The sequence below is a fragment of the Xiphophorus hellerii genome, chromosome 14, assembly GCF_003331165.1.
Source record: "Xiphophorus hellerii strain 12219 chromosome 14, Xiphophorus_hellerii-4.1, whole genome shotgun sequence".
In the NCBI taxonomy this organism is placed as follows: domain Eukaryota; kingdom Metazoa; phylum Chordata; class Actinopteri; order Cyprinodontiformes; family Poeciliidae; genus Xiphophorus; species Xiphophorus hellerii.
This window is the reverse complement of record NC_045685.1, coordinates 26,098,862-26,125,810: the sequence shown is the minus strand read 5'-3', so window position 1 is coordinate 26,125,810 and position 26,949 is coordinate 26,098,862. Positions and strand designations below refer to the sequence as shown.

General features: G+C 38.1%; 3 protein-coding genes and 1 long non-coding RNA gene across 5 annotated transcripts; all 4 read left to right on the top strand.

The window, feature by feature from the left end:
• Positions 1 to 5,426: 5,426 nt before the first annotated feature.
• On the top strand, positions 5,427 to 6,980 carry LOC116732151 (ladderlectin-like). Its single transcript, XM_032582141.1, has 4 exons — positions 5,427 to 5,534; positions 5,640 to 5,774; positions 5,854 to 5,965; positions 6,611 to 6,980. Exons 1-4 carry the CDS (start codon positions 5,514 to 5,516, stop codon positions 6,685 to 6,687), a joined length of 345 nt encoding a protein of 114 aa, XP_032438032.1. The 5' UTR covers positions 5,427 to 5,513; the 3' UTR covers positions 6,688 to 6,980.
• Positions 6,981 to 9,356: 2,376 nt separating this feature from the next.
• LOC116732154 (uncharacterized) lies at positions 9,357 to 9,802 on the top strand. The gene is made up of 2 exons (XR_004341716.1): positions 9,357 to 9,621; positions 9,704 to 9,802. It is a non-coding gene; the product is annotated as an uncharacterized LOC116732154 (long non-coding RNA).
• Positions 9,803 to 14,998: 5,196 nt separating this feature from the next.
• LOC116732148 (ladderlectin-like) lies at positions 14,999 to 17,185 on the top strand. The gene is made up of 6 exons (XM_032582137.1): positions 14,999 to 15,108; positions 15,194 to 15,294; positions 16,026 to 16,132; positions 16,296 to 16,430; positions 16,510 to 16,621; positions 16,815 to 17,185. Exons 2-6 carry the CDS (start codon positions 15,219 to 15,221, stop codon positions 16,889 to 16,891), a joined length of 507 nt encoding a protein of 168 aa, XP_032438028.1. The 5' UTR covers positions 14,999 to 15,108; positions 15,194 to 15,218; the 3' UTR covers positions 16,892 to 17,185.
• A 6,191-nt stretch (positions 17,186 to 23,376) lies between these two features.
• LOC116732147 (ladderlectin-like) lies at positions 23,377 to 25,792 on the top strand. 2 transcript variants are annotated; one of them, XM_032582135.1, is made up of 6 exons: positions 23,377 to 23,492; positions 23,567 to 23,678; positions 24,207 to 24,313; positions 24,477 to 24,611; positions 24,691 to 24,802; positions 25,428 to 25,792. In XM_032582135.1, exons 2-6 carry the CDS (start codon positions 23,603 to 23,605, stop codon positions 25,502 to 25,504), a joined length of 507 nt encoding a protein of 168 aa, XP_032438026.1. In that variant the 5' UTR covers positions 23,377 to 23,492; positions 23,567 to 23,602; the 3' UTR covers positions 25,505 to 25,792. The 2 variants fall into 2 exon arrangements, with proteins under 2 accessions (XP_032438026.1, XP_032438027.1); XM_032582136.1 differs by having other exon boundaries at positions 23,412 to 23,492; positions 23,578 to 23,678.
• Positions 25,793 to 26,949: the final 1,157 nt, after the last annotated feature.

Sequence of the window (26,949 nt, the reverse complement as noted above, 5' to 3'; positions counted from 1 at the left end):
CCACCCACCTTCAGTCATCTTTCCACTCTACAGTCTTTGGAAGATTTCCCAAAATATATCTATCAACATTGTTCACAAAGTAGCTCAATAATATGCCACCATTTTGGGTTTTGGGAATCTGTCTGATAGATTTAGTTTGAGGTGATACACATTCATCTTTCCATTTGCAGGCAACATAGGCTAACTTAAGATGTTATATGAATTGTTGCTGCATTTCATTCTAATGAAACAAATGAAATCCTATTCACACAGACTCCGTGCTGTGTTTACAGTCACTGGGGCATAAACTGAATCTCGACTTGAAGGAGTTGTTTAGGAGTTTGTTAGGTAGCAAGGGAAGTTAATAAGTGGTTCAGTTTTTTGATCAAGAGCTGTTTTTAAGGCTTAAAAATACAAAGCAACTCAAAGCTATTGGGATATTAATCATATTAATCAAAATTAACTAGAGTGGCTGATTAATTTGTAAGTTAATATTTTCTAAACTGTGAAAGAATATATTACTGAAATGTAAAACAGTTTTTGCAGAGGATTCATGAACGATATGAATATGCATGTTTAGATACCACGTAGTGTAGACCTTAGTAAGGATGACTTAGCAATTTGTAAAACCCTGAGAAGGTGAAGCAACACAAAATGACAGTTCTTAATTTATATTCTGATTTTATCTCTTATGTTTTTTTTCACCAAAGACTCCTTAATTTAAACTACATTTTACCAATGGAATAGTTTTTTTAAATTTATTTTTTAAAAGTATTCCATTGTTTGTTTTTTTGGGTGTTTCTTGCCGAGTAGCACAGCAGAGTAATGTTGGGATTGTTGCCTTATGACAAGAATGCCGTTTTTTCATAGCATGTTTTCTCTCTGGGTAGCCTGGCTTCCACCAACAGTCCAAAACATGAATGTCAGGTCAACAGGTCACTCTAAACGGTCCCAAGGACTGGGTATGTGCATGGATGATCTTACGTCCTGTGTGTTTGTATTATCCTGTGATGGACCGGTAACCTTTCCAGGGTCTACCTGGAATTTTGCATGCATCTCAAGCATGTCTGGTTATGTTCTTTAGTTTACCAACAGATGAAAAAATAAGTCCTATTTAATAGGACTCTGGTTTGGGAGAAAAGCTTGTTGTCAGTGGCCTGGTGGCTAACAGTGTCAGAGAAGTGACGGGTTTCAGTTTGGGCAAAAATTATTGTTTTCAAACCATTTTCTAAAAACTGGGTCAAAACTGACCCCAACAACACAAAGGTCATCGTCTTTACCATAACCTTGTTCCTGAAACAAATGCAGCCATTTTAATGGAGGTGTAGTATGAGTCTGGTGAATACCAATGCTTATTAAATATGCATCATATACTTATTAAGGTGTAAGAAATACTGAAAAATCTCAAATATTTGTGGATCTTAGCTCAAGGGTACCTCTGGTGCCAAGGGATCCATTGTACTAAAGTGTAGCAGGCATTTATACAGAGTTATCTGACATCCTTAATTAAATTCAAATGCTACCAAAAGTGCTAAGTTAGCAAAAGATAGTAAACTGATCACCTGTTTGTAATTTAATCACAGTAGAAATCCAGACATTCCTTAAAAGCCTCAGAGCTTTGTTGATGAAGAAAATCCCATCTGGTACATCAAGAGGTCAGGATTTGACCTGCAGTGCAGGAAATACTCAAACATGAGCTTGAAGAGATTATATGAAGGCAAAGCCTAATATTTCCTCTAATCCATGTTTCAAACTATATGCCCATTAAATTAAGATGTAATGATCCGTTATATTTTTGCATAGTGGACTATGGTGGCTTGGTGGTGCTAAAAGCTCATTTTCTTTTTTATATTTGTAGCTCAATGAAGATGGCCTTTGACAAAGATGTAATCAGATATAAGTGTAGCAACTAGTACCAGCATGAGCTGTGCTTCAGATGTGAATGATGAGATGCAGATCACTAAAAGGGGGATTAACAGGCAACAAAAGACAATGAAGATCTCAACAACATTCTGCTTTTAGCCAGGAAGACAAACCAACATTCCCCCAAAGTTTCTCCAAATCATTCCCTGTACCCCACCAAACATCTTCAGACTTCAACACAGACAGCTCAATCGTCCTTAGGCTTCTTCATTGTGCTCAACAGAATTTTGCGATCCACTGGATCAGAAGCAAAACTGAGATCTAGCAGGACAAGTAGAGACACAAGTTCATTATCTTAGGTCATCAGAGTTTCATTAATGACTTTTAAAAGTGCTGTCAGTGCAGTGATGGGCTCTAAAACCAGACAGAAACTTTCCAAACAGTGCTGTTTTACTGCTAACTGTCTTATTCCAGTTTGTTAGTTAGGAAGGGAAGGCGACTCAGAAGTTTATAACCGATTCAGTTTTCTTGATCAAAAGCTGATAAAATTAACCAAAGTTAGCTTTGATTCCTTTGTAAGTTAACATTATTGAAAACATGAAAGAACATATTAGTGAAATTCAAAATGTAGTTTTTGTAAAGGATTCATGAACAATATGAATATGCATGTTTAGATACCACGTAGTGTAGACCTTAGTAAGGATGACATAGTAATTTGTAAAACCCTGAGAAGGTGAAGCAACACAAAATGACAGTTCTGAATTTATATTCTGATTTTATCTTAGGCATGTTTTTTCACCTAAGACTAAATTCTTTATCAGATTAGGAAAATATAAACTACATTTTACCAATTGGATATGTTTTTATTGTACTTAAACCTTTTTATGTTGCCTCCTGGATAGCACAGTAGAGTAGTTGATTAGATTGTTGTCTTCTCTCTGGGTGACCTGGCTTCCTCTGACAGTCGAAAATTATATGTTAGGTCAATAAGTCATTCTAAACTGTCCCTATGTGTCTATGAGTGTGGATGATTTTATGTCCTGTGTGTTTGTGTTGTCCTGTGATGGACTGGTGACTTTTCCAGGGTCTACATGCTTTGTCCCCACTGGAGAGAGACACCAGTGTGGAGAATTATCCTTTCTCCTGGCTAAATTTTTAATATATGAGGTTGAGAAAGAGTCAGAGAACAGCATCGGCTTGCTTTTATTATTTATTTAGTACAAATATGATGGAGGTTGGATTCGCGCCTGATATAAATCTATTTATATATCATCACATGGCCTTATATATAGTTTTATACAATTTCTTTTCATATTTTTATCGTAGTTTTTCTTCTTTGCATATTAGGGTGGCTTACAATGATTCCAAATACTGTATAGGAATGACCTGGTGTTACATGTCAGTCATCGGAGGAGGGCATTTGGGGGACAATCAGATGTCCGGGGGGGAGGCAGTGCTACCCCTTGCCCACCTCTCGCTCTGCCTCTGCCAACATGCCATTTGGCACAAACTCCAGTCCAGGATTAATGGACGTTTTCTTCAACAGTGACTTTCTCATTTCTACTCTCCCATAAAGCTCTGACTGGTGAAGAACTAACATGTTGTCTGCAGAGTCTCTCCCATCTGACATGCTCATCCTTGCTATAGTGTTAACTTTCTGTTCCTGTCTATGGGGTTAAGGGTCAGTTTTGACCCGTCTTTAAATCAACAAAAATATGTACTGGTTTCCATCGGTTCCCTTTATAGTCACTCAGGTAGTGTGGATGACAAATGGGCAAATGGTTTTTACTGTACTTAGTCTAAAGGTTCACACACACTCGGGCATACTTCAGTCTGCAGAGGTCCACATGCACTCGAGGCAGACTCAACACACGAACAATAATTATTTACAACTATGTACGTGTACTCAGTGTCGCACAGTAAACTCCCTGGTGCCTAGTGTTCACATGGAACTGTTTCTCATGTGACACCATGATGTGACTGCTATTCTCTGTCCCACACTGAAGCTGAGGCTTCCCGGATGGAGAAGAAACAGAGCTTGGCGTCCAACTAGCTCATCAAACTTGTTAGTTTCCATTAGGATTGTGAGAAATAAAGGAATTTGTCACAAGAGTATAAGCAGTCAGTATGCTTGAGTATGAAGTGTCAAACATCCGGACAGTACATGCGTGGTGCACGTAGCTCAAAAGTGTGCACAGTATGACCACGCATGTGGGGGTCTTATATTATCTGCTTTTAGTGTTCTAAATGAAAATTGAATGATAAACAGACACTGCAAGGAAAATAAATAACATTTATGATTGTAGGTGGAAGCAAAGCACTTTAACCTTTGAAAAATGTTCATAGAAACAAAAACTACCAACAAACGGTTAAAAACCAGCAGTGTAAAAGCACAGGCCTTAGTCGCTACACTTTCCGTTAATATTCATGCAACATTTCCAAGGACCCTTCTTGCTGCAACTGTCACATCCATGACGAGCACAAAGATGAGGTTCAGTTTTGCTCAATGGTGAATGATGAGGCAAGGTATGAACTAGATCAGGTTATGGAGTGCAATACTGTGGAATTTTTATCAGTGTCATTTCCTCATGTTGTGTCAAGACTAGAAGATCTATAAGTATCCAGTGATTCTACAGTGAAGGCAGAAGGTGCTAAGAAGACAGATCATTCTTCAGGTTTGCTGATCAAATTTCTGCTCATCTTTTTTCCGACATGTTTGAATATTATTAACATGTATGCTTTATTTCAGTTTGCCTCCAGCTTGCCTCATCACTAGATCTCCATCATGAAGTTGTCAGCTGTTTTCCTTCTTGTTTTCTCCATGATGGCTATGACCAGTGGTCTCAGGTTCAGGGCTTGCGGTGAGTATTTATTCATTATGAAGCCCTGGTTAAGTTACTAAAACACAGAAACACAAACTAACTAGTTTAAAGTATCTACAGCTGCTCCAGATCATGGCTCTACTGATGAACATTATTTGGTGTTTTTTGTCATTGTTTTCTGATTTCCTAAGTGTGACTGCTGGGAACCCCAATTCTGATCCTTAGTAAATATGACATATCTTCTTGTAGTACACTTTACTAAAACACATTCTTTTTCTTCAGTATATTTTATAGATTTATTGTTTTAATGTCTTTACTGTTCCTTGTACACACATCATGGTTATGGCCAGCACAAGTGCAACTGGTTTTCCTGTCATTGAGGGAGTTAGCTTTTTAAATAAATGTAATGTTGAGTCATTAAGATTAATCCCACATACACTAGGGGTGTGCTGATAAATCAGCAGAGATCTAAAGATCATCCACTGTCCTCTTCTGCTCTGCCATGAGAGATTTGACTGAAAAACCCATCCAGCAGGTCATGTTTGCTCATTTTCATTAAACAATAGTCACCCTTTTGATGTCAACATAGTGACTTTTTTGCTATATTTAGCAACATTTCAAACAAAAAATAATAATAAGAGTTTGCTAAAATCGGAATCAGCAGGTCAGACTTTTTAAATGTTGATCAGCCAGACAACTGGAATCAGTGCACCTCTGACAAACACCTCTTGACTGGAAGTCCACATTTGTTTGTCAGGAGGCCGACGTTTCTGCTTCTCGGTTTTTAAGTGGTGTCCTCATGGCTGGACTAAAATCAACGGTCGCTGCTTTCGCTATGTGGCCAAACCCATGACTTGGGCTAATGCTGAGGTGATTTCCAACAAAAATGTCTTCTTATTTCCTCTTTTATTTCACTGTTATTAATTAACAAAATCCACTTAATAACTCAGAAAATTGTTATGCGTTTTTCTGTAGAAAAACTGTCTGTCTATGAGAGCAAACCTTGCATCAGTTCACAACGTGTACGAGTACCGCCGGATTCAGGCTATGATACTTGCAGCAAGTCGTAATTCCAGAGAAGCATGGCTTGGAGGCTCTGATGCACAGCAGGTATTTTTGCCAGTTCACTTTATTTGTGTATTTTGTGAAACCCTGAATGAAATGTGTCATCTGCTGAACACTATTCTAGGAGAGAACCTGGTTGTGGAGCGATGGAAGTCCTATGAGGTACACAAACTGGTGTCGAGGAGAGCCTAACAATGGTGGACACAGCCAGCACTGTTTGCAGATGAACTATTCAGGTAAAAGAAAATATCACACGTCTGTTTTATCAGTTGATAAAAGGGCTTGTGGGTGAAAAGTTTATTTACTCTGCATGTAAACATTTTTGCAGACACACATCTGTAGTTAAATCAGACAAATCTTCTGTTTTCTGTCAGTCAGAATTACCCATATTATTTCCATTTGCTAAATTATGAGAAAAACTAAATAATATTTCTTTGAAATGTATTTGTAATTTTCTTCTCATTCAGATGTTAGCATTCATTTTGGTCAGTATCAGGGATAAATGTCTTTTAAACTGTATGAACATTTAGGTTTTCTGACCAAAATGTGTAAACTTCTTAAGTTGAAGAAAATTACAAAAATGGTCTCTCAAATGGTTTAGTTTTCTGGCATTTACTGAAAAGAAATAATTCTACTAACTGACCTAAAAAAAGATAAGTTTGTACTTATTTAGCTTCAGACAAGAAAAATTGTGTATGTGTTTTCATTTGGTATGTATACGTCTGGTTTTAACTGTACATTTACTGTATCAACAGCAGGAGTTTTTTTGTGGCAAGAATTTTCATTTCATCATCCTTTCCAATCATTTTCATAATACTGCGTAGGTCACTTCAGGGTTTCAGTAAGTGATGTTTGACTGATATTTGTTCTCTTGCTATTAGGTGCAAAGTGCTGGGATGACTTGTGGTGTAATCACAGTCGGCCTTCTGTCTGCGTCAAGAGATTCCGAAGACGGTGAGGTTCCCAAACAGGCCTGATGTGTAAAACAGAACCAGTGGAGGATCAGTGCTAGGTGTTTCTGTTTACCTGCCTTTCTGCAGCTTCATAGAAAACCCAAAATATATTTCAGCTTCTTTACTTCATGTTTCTCTCTTTAATGCAAACTAAGGAACGAAGCGACAAGCAAACAGCAGCTGGATTGTCTCTCTTTAATAAGAGCAGACTGAATGAGTTATAAGAAAAAATTATCTATGCAAAACTTTCTTCTATTCTTTGGCCAAGCAAAAATAAAATTTTGAGGAATCAAAACAAGATGGTGTGTGGTTTATTCTGTCTTTGTGTTGTTCTGATTTCTTAATTATTTTTAACAAAATCATAAATGAGTTATTAAAATACAAATATCACATTATAACAAAGAACCTTTCACATTCTTAATATATAGTATTTCTGTGTGAATGTGATTTATTGTTCAAGCATAAAAAAATGTTTTGGGTGAAGAAAAGAATAGCTAGGGAACAGGATCAGGATGAGAGATTACTGAGGGGTTTTCACACTTCCTCTATCTGCACTAGACAGTGTCTAATACAATTCAAAGTTTTACATGCATTGCTCTAATGATAAACTTTCTGGAATATACCACAGTACTTTTCAGATGCCACGCAGACAAAGCTACTGTAGATTTTACATTTTGGTCTTATCAACTATTAAACAGCTTTTGAGAAAACTTCTTCCTTTGTTGCCCGGAAGGTTTGCCCACTGCAACAGCTTCTTCCTCATGTAGGACTCCTACATGAGGACCCCTCATGTAGGAGGGTTCCTCCTACATGAGGACCCCTCATGTAGGAGGGTTCCTCCTACATGAGGACCCCTACATGTAGGGGACTTTGTAGATCCCCTACAAAGTCTTTGGGATCTTGTTTTGATTATTTGAAATTTGGAATAAAAGTAAGTGCAGAGTTAAAATGCATATTAAGGCATATGTGTCATGAGGTGCGGTGGATGTGGTGGTGAGGCATAGGCAACAGACCCAGGTCGAGATGAATTAGATAGATTTTTTAATGAAAACCAAAGTCCCCAGACCAGGCAGCACAAAGGAGCGCAGGGCAGATGCTCACAACGGGTGACACAGGCAGGCCTGACAAACACGACGCGACAAGCGACAGGGACCCGACAAAACACAGAGACACAGGTGAGACTAAATACACAGGAGGTAATTAGGGAACGAGAAACACCTGGGAGTAATCAAAGGGAGACAGGACAACACGGAGACTCAGAGACACAGGAAACTCAAAATAAACACACAGAAAAACACGGAACATGACAATATGTGGCGTTTGTACTATTAAAATGGCAGCTATAAACATTTTTAGAAGAGATCTCAAATGTGTGGATCTGAACTTGTGACCGGCTCTGCTCTCTAATCCCAGTGGATACCAGGGATCCATTGTATTTATATGTAGTATGCATTTATGTTGAGCCATCTAAAATCCCTAAATAAATTCAAGTGTTACAAAAAGCTAGCAAAAACAGTAAAAAGTTCACCAGTTTGTAATTTAATCACTGTTTTAATCCAGGTATTCCTTGATTTTTTTTGTTGTTGTCAAAGAAAATCCCATCTGAGACATCGAGGTCAGGATTTGGCCTGCAGTGCACCTAGGCCTGTCACGATAACAAATTTTGCTGAGCGATTAATTGTCTCAAAAATTATTGCAATAAACGATAATATTGTTTGAAGACCTTTTTACACTGATTTAATGGAATTGACGTAATAACGCATGTGATTTCCTGCCAAAGATAGATACACTTTATTTTCAAAAGAACACTAAACACTGGAACTGATAAACAAAATAAACAAAACAAACAAAAATAAAATGGATTCTCAGTCTCCATTAATAAAACATTTACTTGAATAAAAACTAAACAACATAAAGCCAAAGTGGAAATAAATACTGCATTCAACCAAAATAATGCAGATTATGAAGTCTGTATACTATGTAGCCCTTCAGTAATAATTAGATTTAAATAGAGAAAATGGGAACATCAACTACCTGATGCAATAGTTCACACTACACGTTTTTTTTTGCCCAGATTTTCCCCTTACGACAATCTTAGAACATCCGCCGTTCTAAGATTGTTGTTTGCGATTTCGTAACCAATCATCCTGTAGTATGTGGTGTGTTATGGTAGATCATCGTGGCCTCTCCATCTAAATCAAGGGTTTTCCCCGACTGGGCGCTTTAACGCAGCCTGTTGAATGTGACAGGTAGCCAATCAGAAAGCGCGGATTTCCCTCCGTGCTTCCTGAGGGGAAATTATGGAGGGGAATCCCAAACAGCTGACGCGAAGCTGTTGTGTTCCGGGGTTCTTTGTTTTCCTTGTAGGAGTCTGCTTGCTGCTTCTCACCATCTAGCCACCAGATGGCGCCAGACTCACCTCTCTCTGGAGTGGTGTGTTGTCATCCTGCGCACCTGTGATCAATCTGCTCCTCAGGCGAGGTGTACAAGAGGAGCTGACTGCCAGTACTTCGATGCCTGAGTGTTAGCCAGTAACGGTACCTCTGAGCCCCCTTGAGCTAGTCTCTGTTTTTCTCCTCGGTGTCTGATCACTTAGTGATTCTCCTTGTTGTCTCCTGCCTTCAGGTGTTTTCCCTGAGACGTCCTGGATTCCTATACTAGACCTCCCTCCTGACGCCGTGGAACATACCCATTGGTTGCCCGAGTTTCCAGACTCACCTCCTCCGGCTGATCGCAAGTTCCTCCTGGATGTTCTGACTGGCAGTCGTGCCGCTCCTCTGTCTCTGTTCTGCCTGAACCTACCTGTCCGCCCTCCGACAACACTCCCTCGCAGCCTTCTGGATCTCTGTGGCTAAGCCCTGTTCCTCCTGGACCACAAGGAAACAAGGACCCCGAGCACTGCAGTTATCCCTCCAAATCTACAAACTCCTGTTCAACAAGTAAGATTATTCCAATTGACTGTCATCACTCCCGTCTCCTATACCCTGTGAACTCACCGTCTTCTTGCTGTGTTCTTTATAGTGTGCCGACCACTCCGTGAGCCTTTCCCCCCCTGGATAGACCCGTTATCTTCAGTGCATTCTATCATTGCTGTTGTAATAAATTCACTTACACTATATATTATTCTCCTGTGTCGTGTTCTGCATGTGGGCTAGAAATATAGACTCAACATGACAGAAGCAACCCAAAGTCCAGCCGATGATATGTGGAAACAACATTAATGTTTATTCAACATCTTGTGCAAAGAATATAGAAATGACAAGAGGAGTTGGAGCGAAATTGCTACCGCAGTTGATAAATCCGGTAACTTTTCAGCTGTTTTTCGTTAACGTGGCATAAATTGGTTATAATGATTTTCATTCAGTCAGGACTTTACGCTGACACTAGCCACATGCATTGCAGGTAGATAGTAGTAAAGCATTGATTAATGCCTGGTTTTAAAATTAGTTAACTGAACTTGTAGCCATTATTTTGTGCCCATTGTTGGACACCACACAGCAGGATCGAACCGATTGAACCGTTATACCTAGGATTTCTGTCGGCTAGTTTGTGGTCTCTCAGGTTTTGAAAATGAGCCGACAATCGGCCGACAGCTCTAAGATCCTGTAGTGTGCGCTGGGCTTTTCACTAAGGATATGAGGAAGGGAGGGTCAGTGGAGAGCACCGGAGTTGAGCCTTTTTTCGTTCAGTGTCATCAACAGAAAGAGAGAGGCCGGAAGAGACGATAATGAGGTCGATGGTTTTAATTTATCGTACGATTTATCGCTTATCGCGACAGGCCTAAGTGCAGGAAATACTCAGATGTGAGCCAGAAGAGGTTGTATGAAGGTAAAGCCTGGATAGTTCCTCTAGTCTATTATGTGCTTTGGCACATTGTATTTATTTCTATTTTTTTTCACATGTATCATTTTGTATAGGAGTTAGTTGTATGATTTTTTTTTGTTGTTGTTGTTTAATATACTTTGGAGTTTTGATAATTCTTTCTTGTTAATTTGACGCTGTTGGACCGCCTATAAATAGGCTGGGTTGCGCCAGGTAAAGGGCGACGCCCCCCTCCCAACAAACACCCAGGATGCGTTCTGACGCGGTGCGCACGTCTCCAGCCTGCCACACGGTAGTTTTTGTTAGCCGTTTGTTTGGTTGATGTTTTTTTGTTGTGATTTTTGACCTGGTGGGACCGGTTGTCCTGTTTTCGATTTTTCTTTAGCAGTAGTTTCTTTTTTCTTGTAGTCCGGTTCTAGCAGGGGCTTCGACTGCCCTATATAGGGTTGGCCCCCTGCTGTACCGTTTTGTTCTTTTTGATCGGCTCATCAGGTCCAACTTTCTGTTTATACTTTGGGATTTTTGTTTCCTTTTTTTTGGGACACGGGGAACCGAGGATTTAATTCTCTCTTTTTCTTCACAGAAAAATCAAAAGAAGCTCATCTTAAAGAAAAAGGTCGAGAGAGTTGAAATAAAAATTACTTTTGAATCCTCATTCTTGTCGTCGTGTCCTCAAATATGCTGTGCCCTTTGTGGACGTAACATCTATGTTTAAAACAAGAGAAATGACTTGGTGTTCTTTTTGCAGGAGGGTGCAGTACAAGGTATGAACAGCAGATGGTGCCAGTAATAGTGCCATGTCATTTTATGTAAAAATGTGTTATGTGTTAATTATTCATAAAGGGCTTTAGTGTTGCTAAATACTCCATTCCTTTTTTATATTTGCAGCTCAGCAAAAACAGCCTTTGACAAAGATGTAATCAGACACAAGACTAGCAACTAGTACCAGCATGAGCTGTGCTTCAGATGTTAATGGTGAGTTGCAGATCACTGAAAGAAAGACAAACAAGAAGCTGCAAAAAGAGGCTGAATATTGCAGAGAGCTGTCAGCACAAAGGACGATTCACCAGGAGAATGAGACTATCAACAAAATACAATGAAGGACATCAGATCTCAACAACATTCTGCTTTTCATTCCCTGTACCCCACCAAACATCTTCAGACTTCAACACAGACAGCTGAATTGTCACTGGATCAGAAACAGAACTGAGATCTAGCAGGACAAGTAGAGACACAAGTTCATTATCTTAGGTCATCAGAGTTTCATTAATGACTTTTAAAAGTGCTGTCAGTGCAGTGATGGGCTCTAAAACCAGACAGAAACTTTCCAAACAGTGCTGTTTTACTGCCAACTGTCTTATTCCAGTTTGTTAGTTAGGAAGGGAAGGCGACTCAGAAGTTTATAACCGATTCGGTTTTCTTGATCAAGAGCTGATTGTTTTTAAATGCTTATAAATAGCAACACAAAGCTATTGAGATATTAATCAAATTAATCAAAGTTAGATTTGAAGTGGCAGATTCCTTTGTAAGTTAATATTATTGAAAGCATGAAAGAATATCTTAGTGAAATTCAAAATGTAGTTTTTGCAAAGGATTCATGAAAGATATGAATATGCATGTTTAGATACCACATAGTGTAGATCTTAGTAAGGATGACTTAGCAATTTGTAAAACCCTGAGAAGGTGAAGAAACACAAAGTGACAGTTCTTAATTTATATTCTGATTTTATCTTAGGCATATTTTTCTTCACCTAAGACTCCTTATTTCTTGCCAGATTATTAAGCAAAATTAAACTCAATTTTATCAATTGAATATGTTTTTTTATATTTTAACGTTTTTATGTTTCTTGCTTGGTAGCACAGTAGAGTAGTTGTCTTGTAGTAGTTGGATTGTTGTCTTGCAACAAGAGCACAGTTTCTTCATAGCATGTGTTCCCTCTGGGTACAGTGGCTTCCTCTGACCGTTTAAATATGAATGTTGGGTCAACAGGTCACTCTAAACTGTCCCTATGTGTCTATGAGTGTGGATGATTTTATGGCCTGTGTGTTTGTGTTGTCCTGTGATGGACTGATGACGTTTCCAGGGTCTACCTGCTTTGTCCCCAATGCCCACTGGAGAGAGACACCAGCAACACAGAGGCTGCAGTGGTAAACAGGAACAGACAGTGGTGGAGTGTTGAAATATTTTGGACCCTTCCAAATTCATGAGCCATCTATGCCTACTAACACTGAGGTAGACATTGCACACTTTACTTTTAGATTCAATTAATGCAGCTTATGTTTATCTGCTAATACTATGAAGTCTTAAACTTATCGTGACGTTATTTGTTAAGATGCAGCAAAGGCAAAATGTATGAAACTATTAGTTGCACAACAACGGTTTTGTGCTCATGAAGCATTTCTCCCCTCAGACAGTTTTTCAGCTTTGGCTTGTTTTTTTGGCTTTCTTCCACTTGACCATAAAGTCTCCCACATGCCATTTGGCACAAACTCCAGTCCAGGATTAATGCAAGTTTTCTGTAACAGTGACTTTCTCATTTCTACTCTCCCATAAAGCTCTGACTGGTGAAGAACTAACATGTTGTCTGCAGAGTCTCTCCCATCTGAGATGCTCATCCTTGCTATAGTGTTAACTTTCTGCTCCTGTCTATGGGGTTAACTGTCAGTTTGGACCAGTCTTTAAATCACTAAAAAAGTTACTCAAAATGTTATTTTTGGCATATTTGTTTTGTAACTCTTGTTAACTTTATTAGGCTTATTTTTTCATCAAAAAATATGTTTTAATATTTTTTTGTGTGGTGTCCAGTGACTTTTATTCAGCTTTCACATCATATTCAATTAGAAAAAAAGTTAAATGGTCTTTAAGCGAAATATTAATGTATATTTGATATTTATATTATCTGACAGTTACTGAGGAACATTAGAAAACATCTTATGAATCAATATATTGTGTTCATTGATAATGAAAATAATATTATGATATTAACTAGAATACCACTTATTCTAGCATCTCATATCTCCCATATGAGATGCTTAAGCTTGTAGCTCCTCCATAGGTGTCCTCAGTTTCCCTTTATAGTCACTCAGTTTCTGTGGATGACAAATGGGCAAATTGCTTTTACTGTTCTTGGTGTAAAGGTCCACACACACTTGGGCGTACTTCAGTCTGCGGAGGTCCGCATGTACTCGAGGCAGACTCAACACAGACTAGAAAGGAACATCTGCCATGCATGTCCACCCAAAGACCAATTTTTACGACCGTGTATGCGTACTCGGTGTCGCACAGTAAACTCCCTGGTGGAAACAGTGTTCACATCGAACTGTTTTTAATGTGACACCAAGATGATAAGGTTGAAAATAGTTTTTACATCACTTCATATTGTTTTAAGTCAACATCAACATGATGAAAGTGGACATTGAGTAGTCTCTGGTACTGACCAGGTATATGCTCATTTCGGATAGCTGCACATATATAGGCCTGTCACAATAACAAATTTTGCTGAGCGATTAACTGTCTGAAAAATTATTGCGATAAACGATAATATTGTTTGGAGACGTCTTTACACTGATTTAATGGAAATTATGTAATAATGCATGCGATTTCCTACCAAAGATAGATACACGTTATTTTCAAAAGAATATATAACACGGGAACTGATAAACAAAATAAACAAAACTACCAAAAACAAAAATAAAATGGATTCTCAGTCTCCATTAATAAAACATTTACTAGAATAAAAACTAAACAACATAAAGCCAAAGTGGAAATAAATACTGCATTCAACCAAAAGAATGCAGATTATGAAGTCTGTATACTATGTAGCCCTTCAGAAATAATTAGATTTAAATAGAGAAAATAGGCACATCGACTACCTGATGCAATAGTTCACACAACATGATTTTTTGCCCAGATTTTCCCCTTATTACAATCTTAGAACGTTGGCCGTTCTAAGATTGCCGCTTGCGATTTTATAACCGATCATCCTGTAGTGTGTGGTGTGTTACAGTAGATCGTCGTTGCCGCTCCAATCTAAATCAGGGGTTTTCCCCGACTGGGAGCTTAACGCAGCTGTTGAATGTGACAGGTAGCCAATCAGAAAGCGCTGATTCCCTCCCTCTTAAGGTTATCTTCCTTTTTTGGTCTAAATAGAAATTAAATGATAAACATACACTAGAAGGAAAATAAATAGCATTTATGATTGTAGGTGGAAGCAAAGATTTGCACTGTGACCTTTGAAAAAACTGCACAAAAAAACAAAGGCTACCAACAAGAAGCCTTTGTTGCCTGGTTGTTGGAAGCCAACAACGGCCTGGTTGGCTTCAGTGGCTTTCCTTGAGACGACATTTGTTGTGACTTGGCGCTGTATAGAACTCTTCTTGCTGCAACTGCCACATCCATGACGAGTACAAAGATGAGGTTTAGTTTTGCTCAATGGTGAATGATGAGGCAAGGTATGAACCAGATCTCGTTATGGGGTGCAATTCTGTGGAATTTTTATCAGTGTCATTTCCTCATGTTGTGTCAAGATTAGAAGACCTATAAATATCCAGTGATTCTACAGTGAAGGCAGAAGGTGCTAAGAAGACAGATCATTCTTCATCAGGTTTGCTGATCAAATTTCTGCTCATCTTTTTTTCGACATGTTTGAATATTATTAACATTTATGCTTTATTTCAATTTGCCTCCAGCTTGCCTCATCACTAGATCTCCATCATGAAGTTGTCGGTTGTTTTCCTTCTTGTTTTCTCCATGATGGCTATGACCAGTGGTCTCAGGTACTTTCATCACGGTGAGTATTTATTCATTATGAAGCCCTGGTTAAGTTACTAAAACACAGAAACACAAACTAACTAGTTTAAAGTATCTACAGCTGCTCCAGATCATGGCTTTACTGGTAAACATTATTTGGTGTTTTTTGTCATTGTCTTCTGATTTCCTAAGTGTGACTGCTGGGAACCCCAATTCTGATCCTTAGTAAATATGACATATCTTCTTGTAGTACACTTTACTTAAACACATACTTTTTCTTCACTATATTTTATAGATTTATTATTTTAATGTCTTTACTGTTCCTTGTACACACATCATGGTTATGGCCAGCACAAGTGTAACTGGTTTTCCTGTCATTGAGGGAGTTAGCTTTTTAAATAAATGTAATGTTGAGTCATTAAGATTAATGCCACATACACTATGGGTGTGCTGATAAATCAGCAGACATCTAAAGATCATCCACTGTCCTCTTCTGCTCTGCCATGAGAGATTTGACTGAGAAACCCGTCCAGCAGGTCATGTTTGCTCATTTTCATTAAATAATGGTCACTCATCTGTTGCCAATTCAGTGACTTTCTCACTATATTTAGCAAAAAAGCATATTTTTCAGACAAAAATAGAAAAATCAGTTTCAGCTAAAATGAGACTAGACAGGTCAGGCTTTTTAAAGGTTGATCAGCCAGAAAACTGGAGTCAGTGCACCTCTGACATACACCTCTTGACTGGAAGTCTGCATTTGTTTGTCATCAGGACGATTTTACTGGCGGCATTTCAGGATCTGTCCTCATGGCTGGACTAAAATCAACAGTCGCTGCTTTCGCTATGTTGCCACACCCATGACTTGGGCGAATGCTGAGGTGATTTCCAACAAGAATGTTCTCTTAATTTCTTTTGCTATTTTTTATTTCACTGTTCTTGATCAACAAAACCCAACTAATACCTCGGAAAATTGCTAAAATAATTGTTTACTGCTCTTCACTATTCTCATTAAACACTACACCATTATTTGTTTTTCTGTAGAAAAACTGCCTGTCTATGGGAGCAAACCTTGCATCAGTTCACAACGTGTACGAGTACGGCCGCATTCAGGCTATGATACATAGGAGAAGTTGTAGTTCCAGAGAAGCATGGCTTGGAGGCACTGACGCACAGCAGGTATTTTTGCCAGTTCACTTTATTTGTGTATTTTGTGAAACCCTGAATGAAATGTGTCATCTGCTGAACACTATTCTAGGAGAGAACCTGGTTGTGGAGCGATGGGAGTCCTATGAGGTACACAAACTGGTGTTGGGGAGAGCCTAACAATGCTGGAGGCAGCCAGCACTGTTTGCAGATGAACTTTTCAGGTAAAGGAAAATATCACACGTCTGTGTACATCACACTGTACATTTACTGTATCAACAGCAGGAGTTTATGCTCATTTTTTGTGGCAAGAATTTTCATTTCATCATCCTTTCCAATCATTTTCTTAATACTGCGTCGGTCACTTCAGGGTTTCAGTACGTGATGTTTGACTGATATTTGTTCTCTTGCTTTTAGGTGCAAAGTGCTGGGATGACCTGTGGTGTAATCACAATCTACCTTCTGTCTGCGTCAAGAGATTCCGAAGACGGTGAGGTTCCCAAAGAGGCCTGATGTGTAAAACAGAACCAGTGGAGGATCAGTGCTAGGTGTTTCTGTTTACCTGCCTTTCTGCAGCTTCATAGAAAACCCAAAAGATATTTCTGCTTCTTTACTTCATATAATTTCTCTCTTTACTGCAAACTAAGGAACGAAGCGACAAGCGAACAGCAGCAGGATTGTCTCTCTTTAATAAGAGCAGACTGAATGAGTTATAAGAAAAAATTATCTATGCAAAACTTTCTTCTATTCTTTGGCCAAGCAAAAATAAAACTTTGAGGAATCAAAACAAGATGGTGTGTGGTTTATTCTGTCTTTGTGTTGTTCTGATTTAACATTATCATACACTAGTTATTACAATTTAAATAATACATTATATCAAAGAACTTTTTACATTTTTAATACATAGTATTTCTGTACAAATATGATTATTTTATTGTTCAAGCATCAAAAAGATATGTTTTCTTGTGCAACATTTCAAATTCACATACAAATTATGATATTCCAAAAACACAATTTTTTAGATTTATACAACTTTTAAGTTTTGTCAGCAAACATTTTCCTCTCCCGTCTCCACCATTAAATAATGTCATAGATGTGTCATTATTTCCTGAATCCCTATGCAAAGAAATACATTTCAAAAATATATTTCATGATTAAGAATAACAATCGTTTGAAATGGGTGAAGAAAGGAATAGCTTGGGAACAGGATCAGGATGAGAGATTACTGAGGGGTTTTCACACTTCCTCTATCTGCACTAGACAGTGTCTAATACAATTCGAAGTTTTACATGCATTGCTCTAATGATAAACTTTCTGGAATATACCACAGTACTTTTCAGATGCCACGCAGACAAAGCTACTGTAGATTTTACATTTTGGTCTTATCAACTATTAAACAGCTTTTGAGAAAACTTCTTCCTTTGTTGCCCGGAAGGTTTGCCCGCTGCAACAGCTTCTTCCTCATGTAGGACTCCTACATGAGGACCCCTACAAAGTCTTTGGGATCTTGTTTTGATTATTTGAAATTTGGAATAAAACTAAGTGCAGAGTTAAAATGCATATTAAGGCATATGTGGCGTTTGTACTATTAAAATGGCAGCTATAAACATTTTTAGAAGAGATCTCAAATGTGTGGATCTGAACTTGTGACCGGCTCTGCTCTCTAATCCCAGTGGATACCAGGGATCCATTGTATTTATATGTAGTATGCATTTATGTTGAGCCATCTAAAATCCCTAAATAAATTCAAGTGTTACAAAAAGCTAGCAAAAACAGTAAAAAGTTCACCAGTTTGTAATTTAATAACTGTTTTAATCCAGGTATTCCTTGATTTCTTTTGTTGTCAAAGAAAATCCCATCTGAGACATCGAGGTCAGGATTTGGCCTGCAGTGCACCTAGGCCTGTCACGATAACAAATTTTGCTGAGCGATTAATTGTCTCAAAAATTATTGCGATAAACGATAATATTGTTTGAAGACCTTTTTACACTGATTTAATGGAATTGACGTAATAACGCATGTGATTTCCTGCCAAAGATAGATGCACTTTATTTTCAAAAGAACACTAAACACTGGAACTGATAAACAAAATAAACAAAACAACCAAAAATAAAATGGATTCTCAGTCTCCATTAACAAAACATTTACTTGAATAAAAACTAAACAACATAAAGCCAAAGTAGGAAATAATTTCCCCTTACGACAATCTTAGAACATCCGCCATTCTAAGATTGTTGTTTGCAATTTCGTAACCGATCATCCTGTAGTGTGTGGTGTGTTATGGTAGATCATCATGGCCGCTCCGATCTAAATCAAGGGTTTTCCCCAACTGGGAGCATTAACGCAGCCTGTTGAATGTGACAGGTAGCCAATCAGAAAGCACGGATTCCCCTCCACGCTTTCTGAGGGGAAGTTACGGAGGGGAATCCCAAACAGCTGACACGCGCAACCCGAAGTCCAGCGGACATTGGAGATGATACGTGGAAACAACATTAATGTTTATTCAACATTTTGTGCAAAGAATATAGAAATTACAAGGGGAGGAGTTGGAGCGAAATTGATACCGCAGTTGATAAACCCATTAACTTTTCAGCTGTTCTTCGTTACGTGACGTAAATAGGTTATAATGATTTTCTGTCATGGAACGGTGTGGTGAGGGTTGGTGAGGCAGACGCAGCGGACCCAGGTAAGATGAATAATGAAATTTAATGATGAAAAGCACAGTCCAAACAACAGGCAGCTCGCACATAGACGCATCGACAAGACATTGACACTGACAAGGACCCGACGAGGAACAAGGAACACAGGTGGATTTAAATACACAGCGGGTAATCACAGAACGAGACACACCTGGGAACAATCAAGGGGAGGACAGGACAACGAAGAGACTCAAGGACACAGAAAACTCGAAATTAACACACAGAAAACACAGAACACGACATTTTCATTCAGTCAGGACTTTACGCTGACACTAGCCACATGCATTGCAGGTAGATTGTAGTAAAGCATTGATTAATGCCTGATTTTAAAATTAGTTAACTGAACTTGTAGCCATTATTTTGTGCCCATTGTTGGACACCACACGGCAGGACCGAACCCGATCGAACCGTTATACCTAGGATTTCTGTCGGCTAATGTGTGGTCTCTCAGGTTTTGAAAATGGGCTGACAATCGGCCGACAGCTCTAAGATCGTGCAGTGTGCGCTGGGCTTTACACTGAGGAAATGAGGAAGGGAGGGTCAGTGGAGAGCACCGGAGTTGAGCCTTTTTTCGTTCAGTGTCATCAACAGAAAGAGAAAGAGGCCAGAAGAGACGATAAAGCCGATAATTAAAATGAGGTCGATAGTTTTAATTTATTGTACGATTAATTGATTTATCGTTTATCGCGACAGGCCTAAGTGCAGGAAATACTCAGATATGAGCCAGAAGAGGTTGTACGAAGGTAAAGCCTTGATAGTTCCTCTAGTCTATGTTTAAAACAAGAGAAATGACTTGGTGTTCTTTTTGCAGGAGGGTGCAGTACAAGGTATGAACAGCAGATGGTGCCAGTAATAGTGCCATGTCATTTCATGTACAAATGTGTTGTGTTGACTATACATAAAGGGCTTTAGTGTTCCTAAATACTCCAGTCCTTTTTTTATATTTGCAGCTCAGCAAAAACAGCCTTTGACAAAGATGTAATCAGACAAAAGACTAGTAACTAACACCAGTATGAGCTGTGCTTCAGATGTTAATGGTGAGTTGCAGATCACTGAAAGAAAGACAAACAAGAAGCTGCAAAAAGAGGCTGAATATCGCAGAGAGCTGTCAGCACAAAGGACGATTCACCAGGAGAATGAGACTATCAACAAAATACAATGAAGGACATCAGATCTCAACAACATTCTGCTTTTCATTCCCTGTACCCCACCAAACATCTTCAGACTTCAACACAGACAGCTCAATCGTCACTGGATCAGAAACAGAACTGAGATCTAGCAGGACAAGTAGAGACACAAGTTCATTATCTTAGGTCATCAGAGTTTCATTAATGACTTTTAAAAGTGCTGTCAGTGCAGTGATGGGCTCTAAAACCAGACAGAAACTTTCCAAACAGTGCTGTTTTACTGCCAACTGTCTTATTCCAGTTTGTTAGTTAGGAAGGGAAGGCGACTCAGAAGTTTATAACCGATTCGGTTTTCTTGATCAAGAGCTGATTGTTTTTAAATGCTTATAAATAGCAACACAAAGCTATGGGGATATTAATCAAATTAATCAAAGTTAGATTTGAAGTGGCAGATTCCTTTGTAAGTTAATATTATTGAAAGCATGAAAGAATATCTTAGTGAAATTCAAAATGTAGTTTTTGCAAAGGATTCATGAAAGATATGAATATGCATGTTTAGATACCACATAGTGTAGACCTTAGTAAGGATGACTTAGCAATTTGTAAAACCCTGAGACAGTGAAGAAACACAAAGTGACAGTTCTTAATTTATATTCTGATTTTATCTTAGGCATATTTTTCTTCACCTAAGACTCCTTATTTCTTGCCAGATTATTAAGCAAAATTAAACTCAATTTTATCAATTGAATATGTTTTTTTATATTTTAACGTTTTTATGTTTCTTGCTTGGTAGCACAGTAGAGTAGTTGTCTTGTAGTAGTTGGATTGTTGTCTTGCGACAAGGGCGCAGTTTCTTCATAGCATGTGTTCCCTCTGGGTACAGTGGCTTCCTCTGACCGTTTAAATATGAATGTTGGGTCAACAGGTCACTCTAAACTGTCCCTATGTGTCTATGAGTGTGGATGATTTTATGGCCTGTGTGTTTGTGTTGTCCTGTGATGGACTGGTGACTTTTCCAGGGTCTACCTGCTTTGTCCCCACTGGAGAGAGACACCAGCAACACAGAGGCTGCAGTGGTAAACAGGAACAGACAGTGGTGGAGTGTTGAAATATTTTGGGCCTTTCCAAATTCATGAGCCATCTATGCCTACTAACACTGAGGTAGACATTGCACACTTTACTTTTAGATTCAATTAACAAATAACGTCACGATAAGTTTAAGACTTCATAGTATTAGCAGATAAACATAAGCTGCATTAAGATGCAGCAAAGGCAAAATGTATGAAACTATTAGTTGCACAACAACGGTTTTGTGCTCATGAAGCATTTCTCCCCTCAGACAGTTTTTCAGCTTTGGCTTATTTTTTTGGCTTTCTTCCACTTGACCATAAAGTCTCCCACATGCCATTTGGCACAAACTCCAGTCCAGGATTAATGCAAGTTTTCTGTAACAGTGACTTTCTCATTTCTACTCTCCCATAAAGCTCTGACTGGTGAAGAACTAACATGTTGTCTGCAGAGTCTCTCCCATCTGAGATGCTGATCCTTGCTATAGTGTTAACTTTCTGCTCCTATCTATGGGGTTAACTGTCAGTTTGGACCCGTCTTTAAATCACTAAAAAAGTTACTCAAAATGTTATTTTTGGCATATTTGTTTTGTAACTCTTGTTAACTTTATTAGGCTTATTTTTCATCAAAAAATATGTTTTAATATTTTTTGTGTGGTGTCCAGTGACTTTTATTCAGCTTTCACATCATATTCAATTAGAAAAAAAGTTAAATGGTCTTTAAGCGAAATATTAATATATATTTGATATTTATATTATCTGACTGTTACTGAGGAACATTAGAAAACATCTTATGAATCAATATATTGTGTTCATTGATAATGAAAATAATATTATGATATTAACTAGAATACCACTTATTCTAGCATCTCATATCTCCCATATGAGATGCTTAAGCTTGTAGCTCCTCCATAGGTGTCCTCAGTTTCCCTTTATAGTCACTCAGTTTCTGTGGATGACAAATGGGCAAATTGCTTTTACTGTTCTTGGTGTAAAGGTCCACACACACTTGGGCGTACTTCAGTCTGCGGAGGTCCGCATGTACTCGAGGCAGACTCAACACAGACTAGAAACGAACATCTGCCATACATGTCCACCCAAAGACCAATTTTTACGACCGTGTATGCGTACTCGGTGTCGCACAGTAAACTCCCTGGTGGAAACAGTGTTCACATCGAACTGTTTTTAATGTGACACCAAGATGATAAGGTTGAGAATAGTTTTTACATCACTTCATATTGTTTTAAGTCAACATCAACATGATGAAAGTGGACATTGAGTAGTCTCTGGTACTGACCAGGTATATGCTCATTTAGGATAGCTGCACATATAGATTTAAAATTATTACGTCAACCACAACTGTGCTATTGGAACACAATAAACTAAGATTATTATAACCGGATTCCATTTGATTAGTTAATTTCATCGCAGCTTGCTGCTGCTCCGATGCACAGCAGGATGCTGCGATGACTCAACAGCGGCTCGCTGACTTGCTCGCAGCATGATGATGTGACTGCCATTTTCTGTCCCACACTGAAGCTGAGGCTTTCCGGATGGAGAAGAAACAGAATTTGGTGCCAACTAGCTCATCAAATTTGCTAGTTTCCATTATGATTGTGAGAAATAAAGGAATTTGTCACAAGGAAATAGGCAGTCAGAACGTTTGAATATTAAGTCTCAAATGAACGTGCAGCTCACGAACTGTCCAGTATGTTCAAGTACTGTATGTGGGGGCATTAAGGTTATCTTCCTTTCTGTTCTAAATAGAAATTAAATGATAAACAGACACTACAAGGAAAATAAATAACATTTATGATTGTAGGTGGAAGCAAAGATTTGCACTGTGACCTTTGAAAAAATTGCACAAAAAAACAAAGGCTACCAACAAGAAGTTAACAACCAGGCACATTAAAGTATAGGCCTTAGTCGCTACGCTTTCCGTTAATTTTCGTGGAACATTAATTCTAAGAACTCTTCTTGCCACAACTGTCAACCATGACGAGCACAAAGATGAGGTTTAGTTTTGGTCAATGGTGAATGATGAGGCAAGGTATGAACCAGATCTCGTTATGGGGTGCAATTCTGTGGGATTTTTATCAGTGTCATTTCCTCATGTTGTGTCAAGATTAGAAGACCTATAAATATCCAGTGATTCTACAGTGAAGGCAGAAGGTGCTAAGAAGACAGATCATTCTTCATCAGGTTTGCTGATCAAATTTCTGCTCATCTATTTTTCGACATGTTTGAATATTATTAACATGTATGCTTTATTTCAGTTTGCCTCCAGCTTGCCTCATCACTAGATCTCCATCATGAAGTTGTCGGCTGTTTTCCTTCTTGTTTTCTCCATGATGGCTATGACCAGTGGTGTCAGGTACTTTCATCACGGTGAGTATTTATTCATTATGAAGCCCTGGTTAAGTTACTAAAACACAGAAACACAAACTAACTAGTTTAAAGTATCTACAGTAACTTCCTTATACACACATCATGGTTATGGCCAGCACAAGTGTAACTGGTTTTCCTGTCATTGAGGGAGTTAGCTTTTTAAATCAATGTAATGTTGAGTCATTAAGATTAATGCTACATACAGTAGGGGTGTGCTGATAAAAAAGCAGAGATCTAAAGATCATCCACTGTCCTCTTCTGCTCTGCCATGAGAGAGATTTGACTGAGAAACCCATCCAGCAGGTCATGTTTGCTCATTTTCATTAAACAATAGTCACCCTTTTGATGCCAACATAGTGACTTTTTTGCTATATTTAGCAACATTTGAAACAAAAAATAATAATAAGAGTTTGCTAAAATCGGAATCAGCAGGTCAGACTTTTTAAATGTTGATGAGTCAGTAAACTGGAATCAGTGCACCTCTGACAAACACCTCTTGACTGGAAGTCTGCATTTGTTTGTCATCAGGACGATTTTACTGGCGGCATTTCAGGATCTGTCCTCATGGCTGGACTAAAATCAACAATCGCTGCTTTCGCTATGTTGCCACACCCATGACTTGGGCGAATGCTGAGGTGATTTCCAACAAAAATGTTCTCTTAATTTCTTTTGTTATCTTTTATTTCACTGTTCTTGATCAACAAAACCCAACTAATACCTCAGAAAATTGCTAAAATAATTGTCTACTGCTCTTCACTATTCTCATTAAACACTACACCATTATTTGTTTTTCTGTAGAAAAACTGTCTGTCTATGGGAGCAAACCTTGCATCAGTTCACAACGTGTACGAGTACCGCCGCATTCAGGCTATGATACGTGCAGGAAGTTGTAGTTGCAGAGAAGCATGGCTTGGAGGCTCTGATGCACAGCAGGTATTTTTGCCAGTTCACTTTATTTGTGTATTTTGTGAAACCCTGAATGAAATGTGTCATCTGCTGAACACTATTCTAGGAGAGAACCTGGTTGTGGAGCGATGGAAGTCCTATGAGGTACACAAACTGGTGTCGAGGAGAGCCTAACAATGCTGGAGGCAGCCAGCACTGTTTGCAGATGAACTGGTCAGGTAAAGGAAAATATCTGTTTTTTCAGTTGATAAAAGGGCTTGTGGGTGAAAAGCTTATTTACTCTGCATGTAAACGTTTTCGCAGACACACGTCTGAAGACAGAAAACAGAATTACCCAAATTATTTCCAATTGCTACATTGCAAGAAAAACTAAATATTTCTCTGAGATTTATTTGTAATTTTCTTCTCATTCAGATGTTTTCATTCATTTTGGTCAGTATCAGGGATAAATGTCTTTTAAACTGTATGAACCTTTAGGTTTTCTGACCAAAATGTGTAAACTTCTTAATTTGAAGAAAATTACAAAAATGGTCTCTCAAATGGTTTAGTTTTCTGGCATTTATTGAAAATAAATAATTCTAGTAACTAACTGACATAAAAAAAGATAAGTTTGTACTTATTTAGCTTCAGACAAGATAAAAATTGTGTATGTGTTTTCATTTGGTATGTATACGTCTGGTTTTAACTGTACATTTACTGTATCAACAGCAGGAGTTTATGCTCATTTTTTGTGGCAAGAATTTTCATTTCATCATCCTTTCCAATCATTTTCTTAATACTGCGTCGGTCACTTCAGGGTTTCAGTACGTGATGTTTGACTGATATTTGTTCTCTTGCTTTTAGGTGACAAGTGCTGGGATGACCTGTGGTGTAATCACAATCTACCTTCTGTCTGCGTCAAGAGATTCCGAAGACGGTGAGGTTCCCAAAGAGGCCTGATGTGTAAAACAGAACCAGTGGAGGATCAGTGCTAGGTGTTTCTGTTTACCTGCCTTTCTGCAGCTTCATAGAAAGCCCAAAAGATATTTCTGCTTCTTTACTTCATATAATTTCTCTCTTTACTGCAAACTAAGGAACGAAGCGACAAGCGAACAGCAGCTGGATTGTCTCTCTTTAATAAGAGCAGACTGAATGAGTTATAAGAAAAAATTATCTATGCAAAACTTTCTTCTATTCTTTGGCCAAGCAAAAATAAAATTTTGAAGAATCAAAACAAGATGGTGTGTGGTTTATTCTGTCTTTGTGCTGTTCTGATTTTTCTATTATTTTTAACACAATCATAAATGAGTTATTAAAATACAAACATCACCTTATAACAAAGAACGTTTCACATTCTCAATATACAGTATTTTAGTGTGAAGGTGATTTATTGTTCAAGCATAAAAAAATGTTTTCTTGTATAACATTTCATATTCGCATACAAATAACTTTTTTAGATTCATACAACTTTTAAGTTTTGTCAGCAAACATTTTCCTCTCCCATCTTCACCCATGTAAAATGTCATAGATGTAATATTTGCACTGAATCCCTATGCAAAGAAAAATATTTCAAAAGTATATTTTATGATTCAGAAAAATTAGACAGTGTCTAACACAATTCAAGGTTTCACATCATCTGCATTACTCTAATGACAAACTTTCTAGAATATACTCCAGTTCGTTTGAGATGCCACGCAGACAAAGCTGCTTTAGGTCATATATTTTGGTGTTGTCAACTATTAAACAGCTTTTGGGGAACTTCTTTCTTTGTTGTCCGGAAGGTTTGCCCGACGCAATAGCTTCTCCCCATGAACACAAATTTAAAGCAACAGCATTTGCCTCATTAATGGCTCACAGACTCAGTCTTCTCCAGAGGAAGTCTAACAAGCCCCCAGCTGGACTGCAGAGATGATATGCATGCTACAGTTAGAAAAAATAAGGAATACCAAAATGGGATGCTATGAAAAATTCAGAGACCTGGTCTTCATTGGCTGAACTGGTAAAAACATTTCAAAGACTATTGGTAGTCTGTGCCTTTAGTGGCTTCAATGCATATATTTGTACTATGGAGGTACCTGCCCCTTTGAGCCCTCTCTTTTATTTATTGATAAATGTATATATACACATTTATATACATTTATTTATATTAATTTTCTCTGTTTCTCGGATTTCATTCTCTCAGAAAGACTGAACACGGGGTTTCTTTGTTTATGTTTTGTTAATATCTTATCTAACTATATTTTACTCCTTAAGGTTATTTGAAAAATATACAAATAAGGTAAAAAAAATAAAATAATGTCTGTCTTGTTTGAAATTTGGAATAAAAGTAAGCGCAGAGTTAAAATGCATATTAAAGCATATGTGGCGTTTGAACTATTAAAATGGC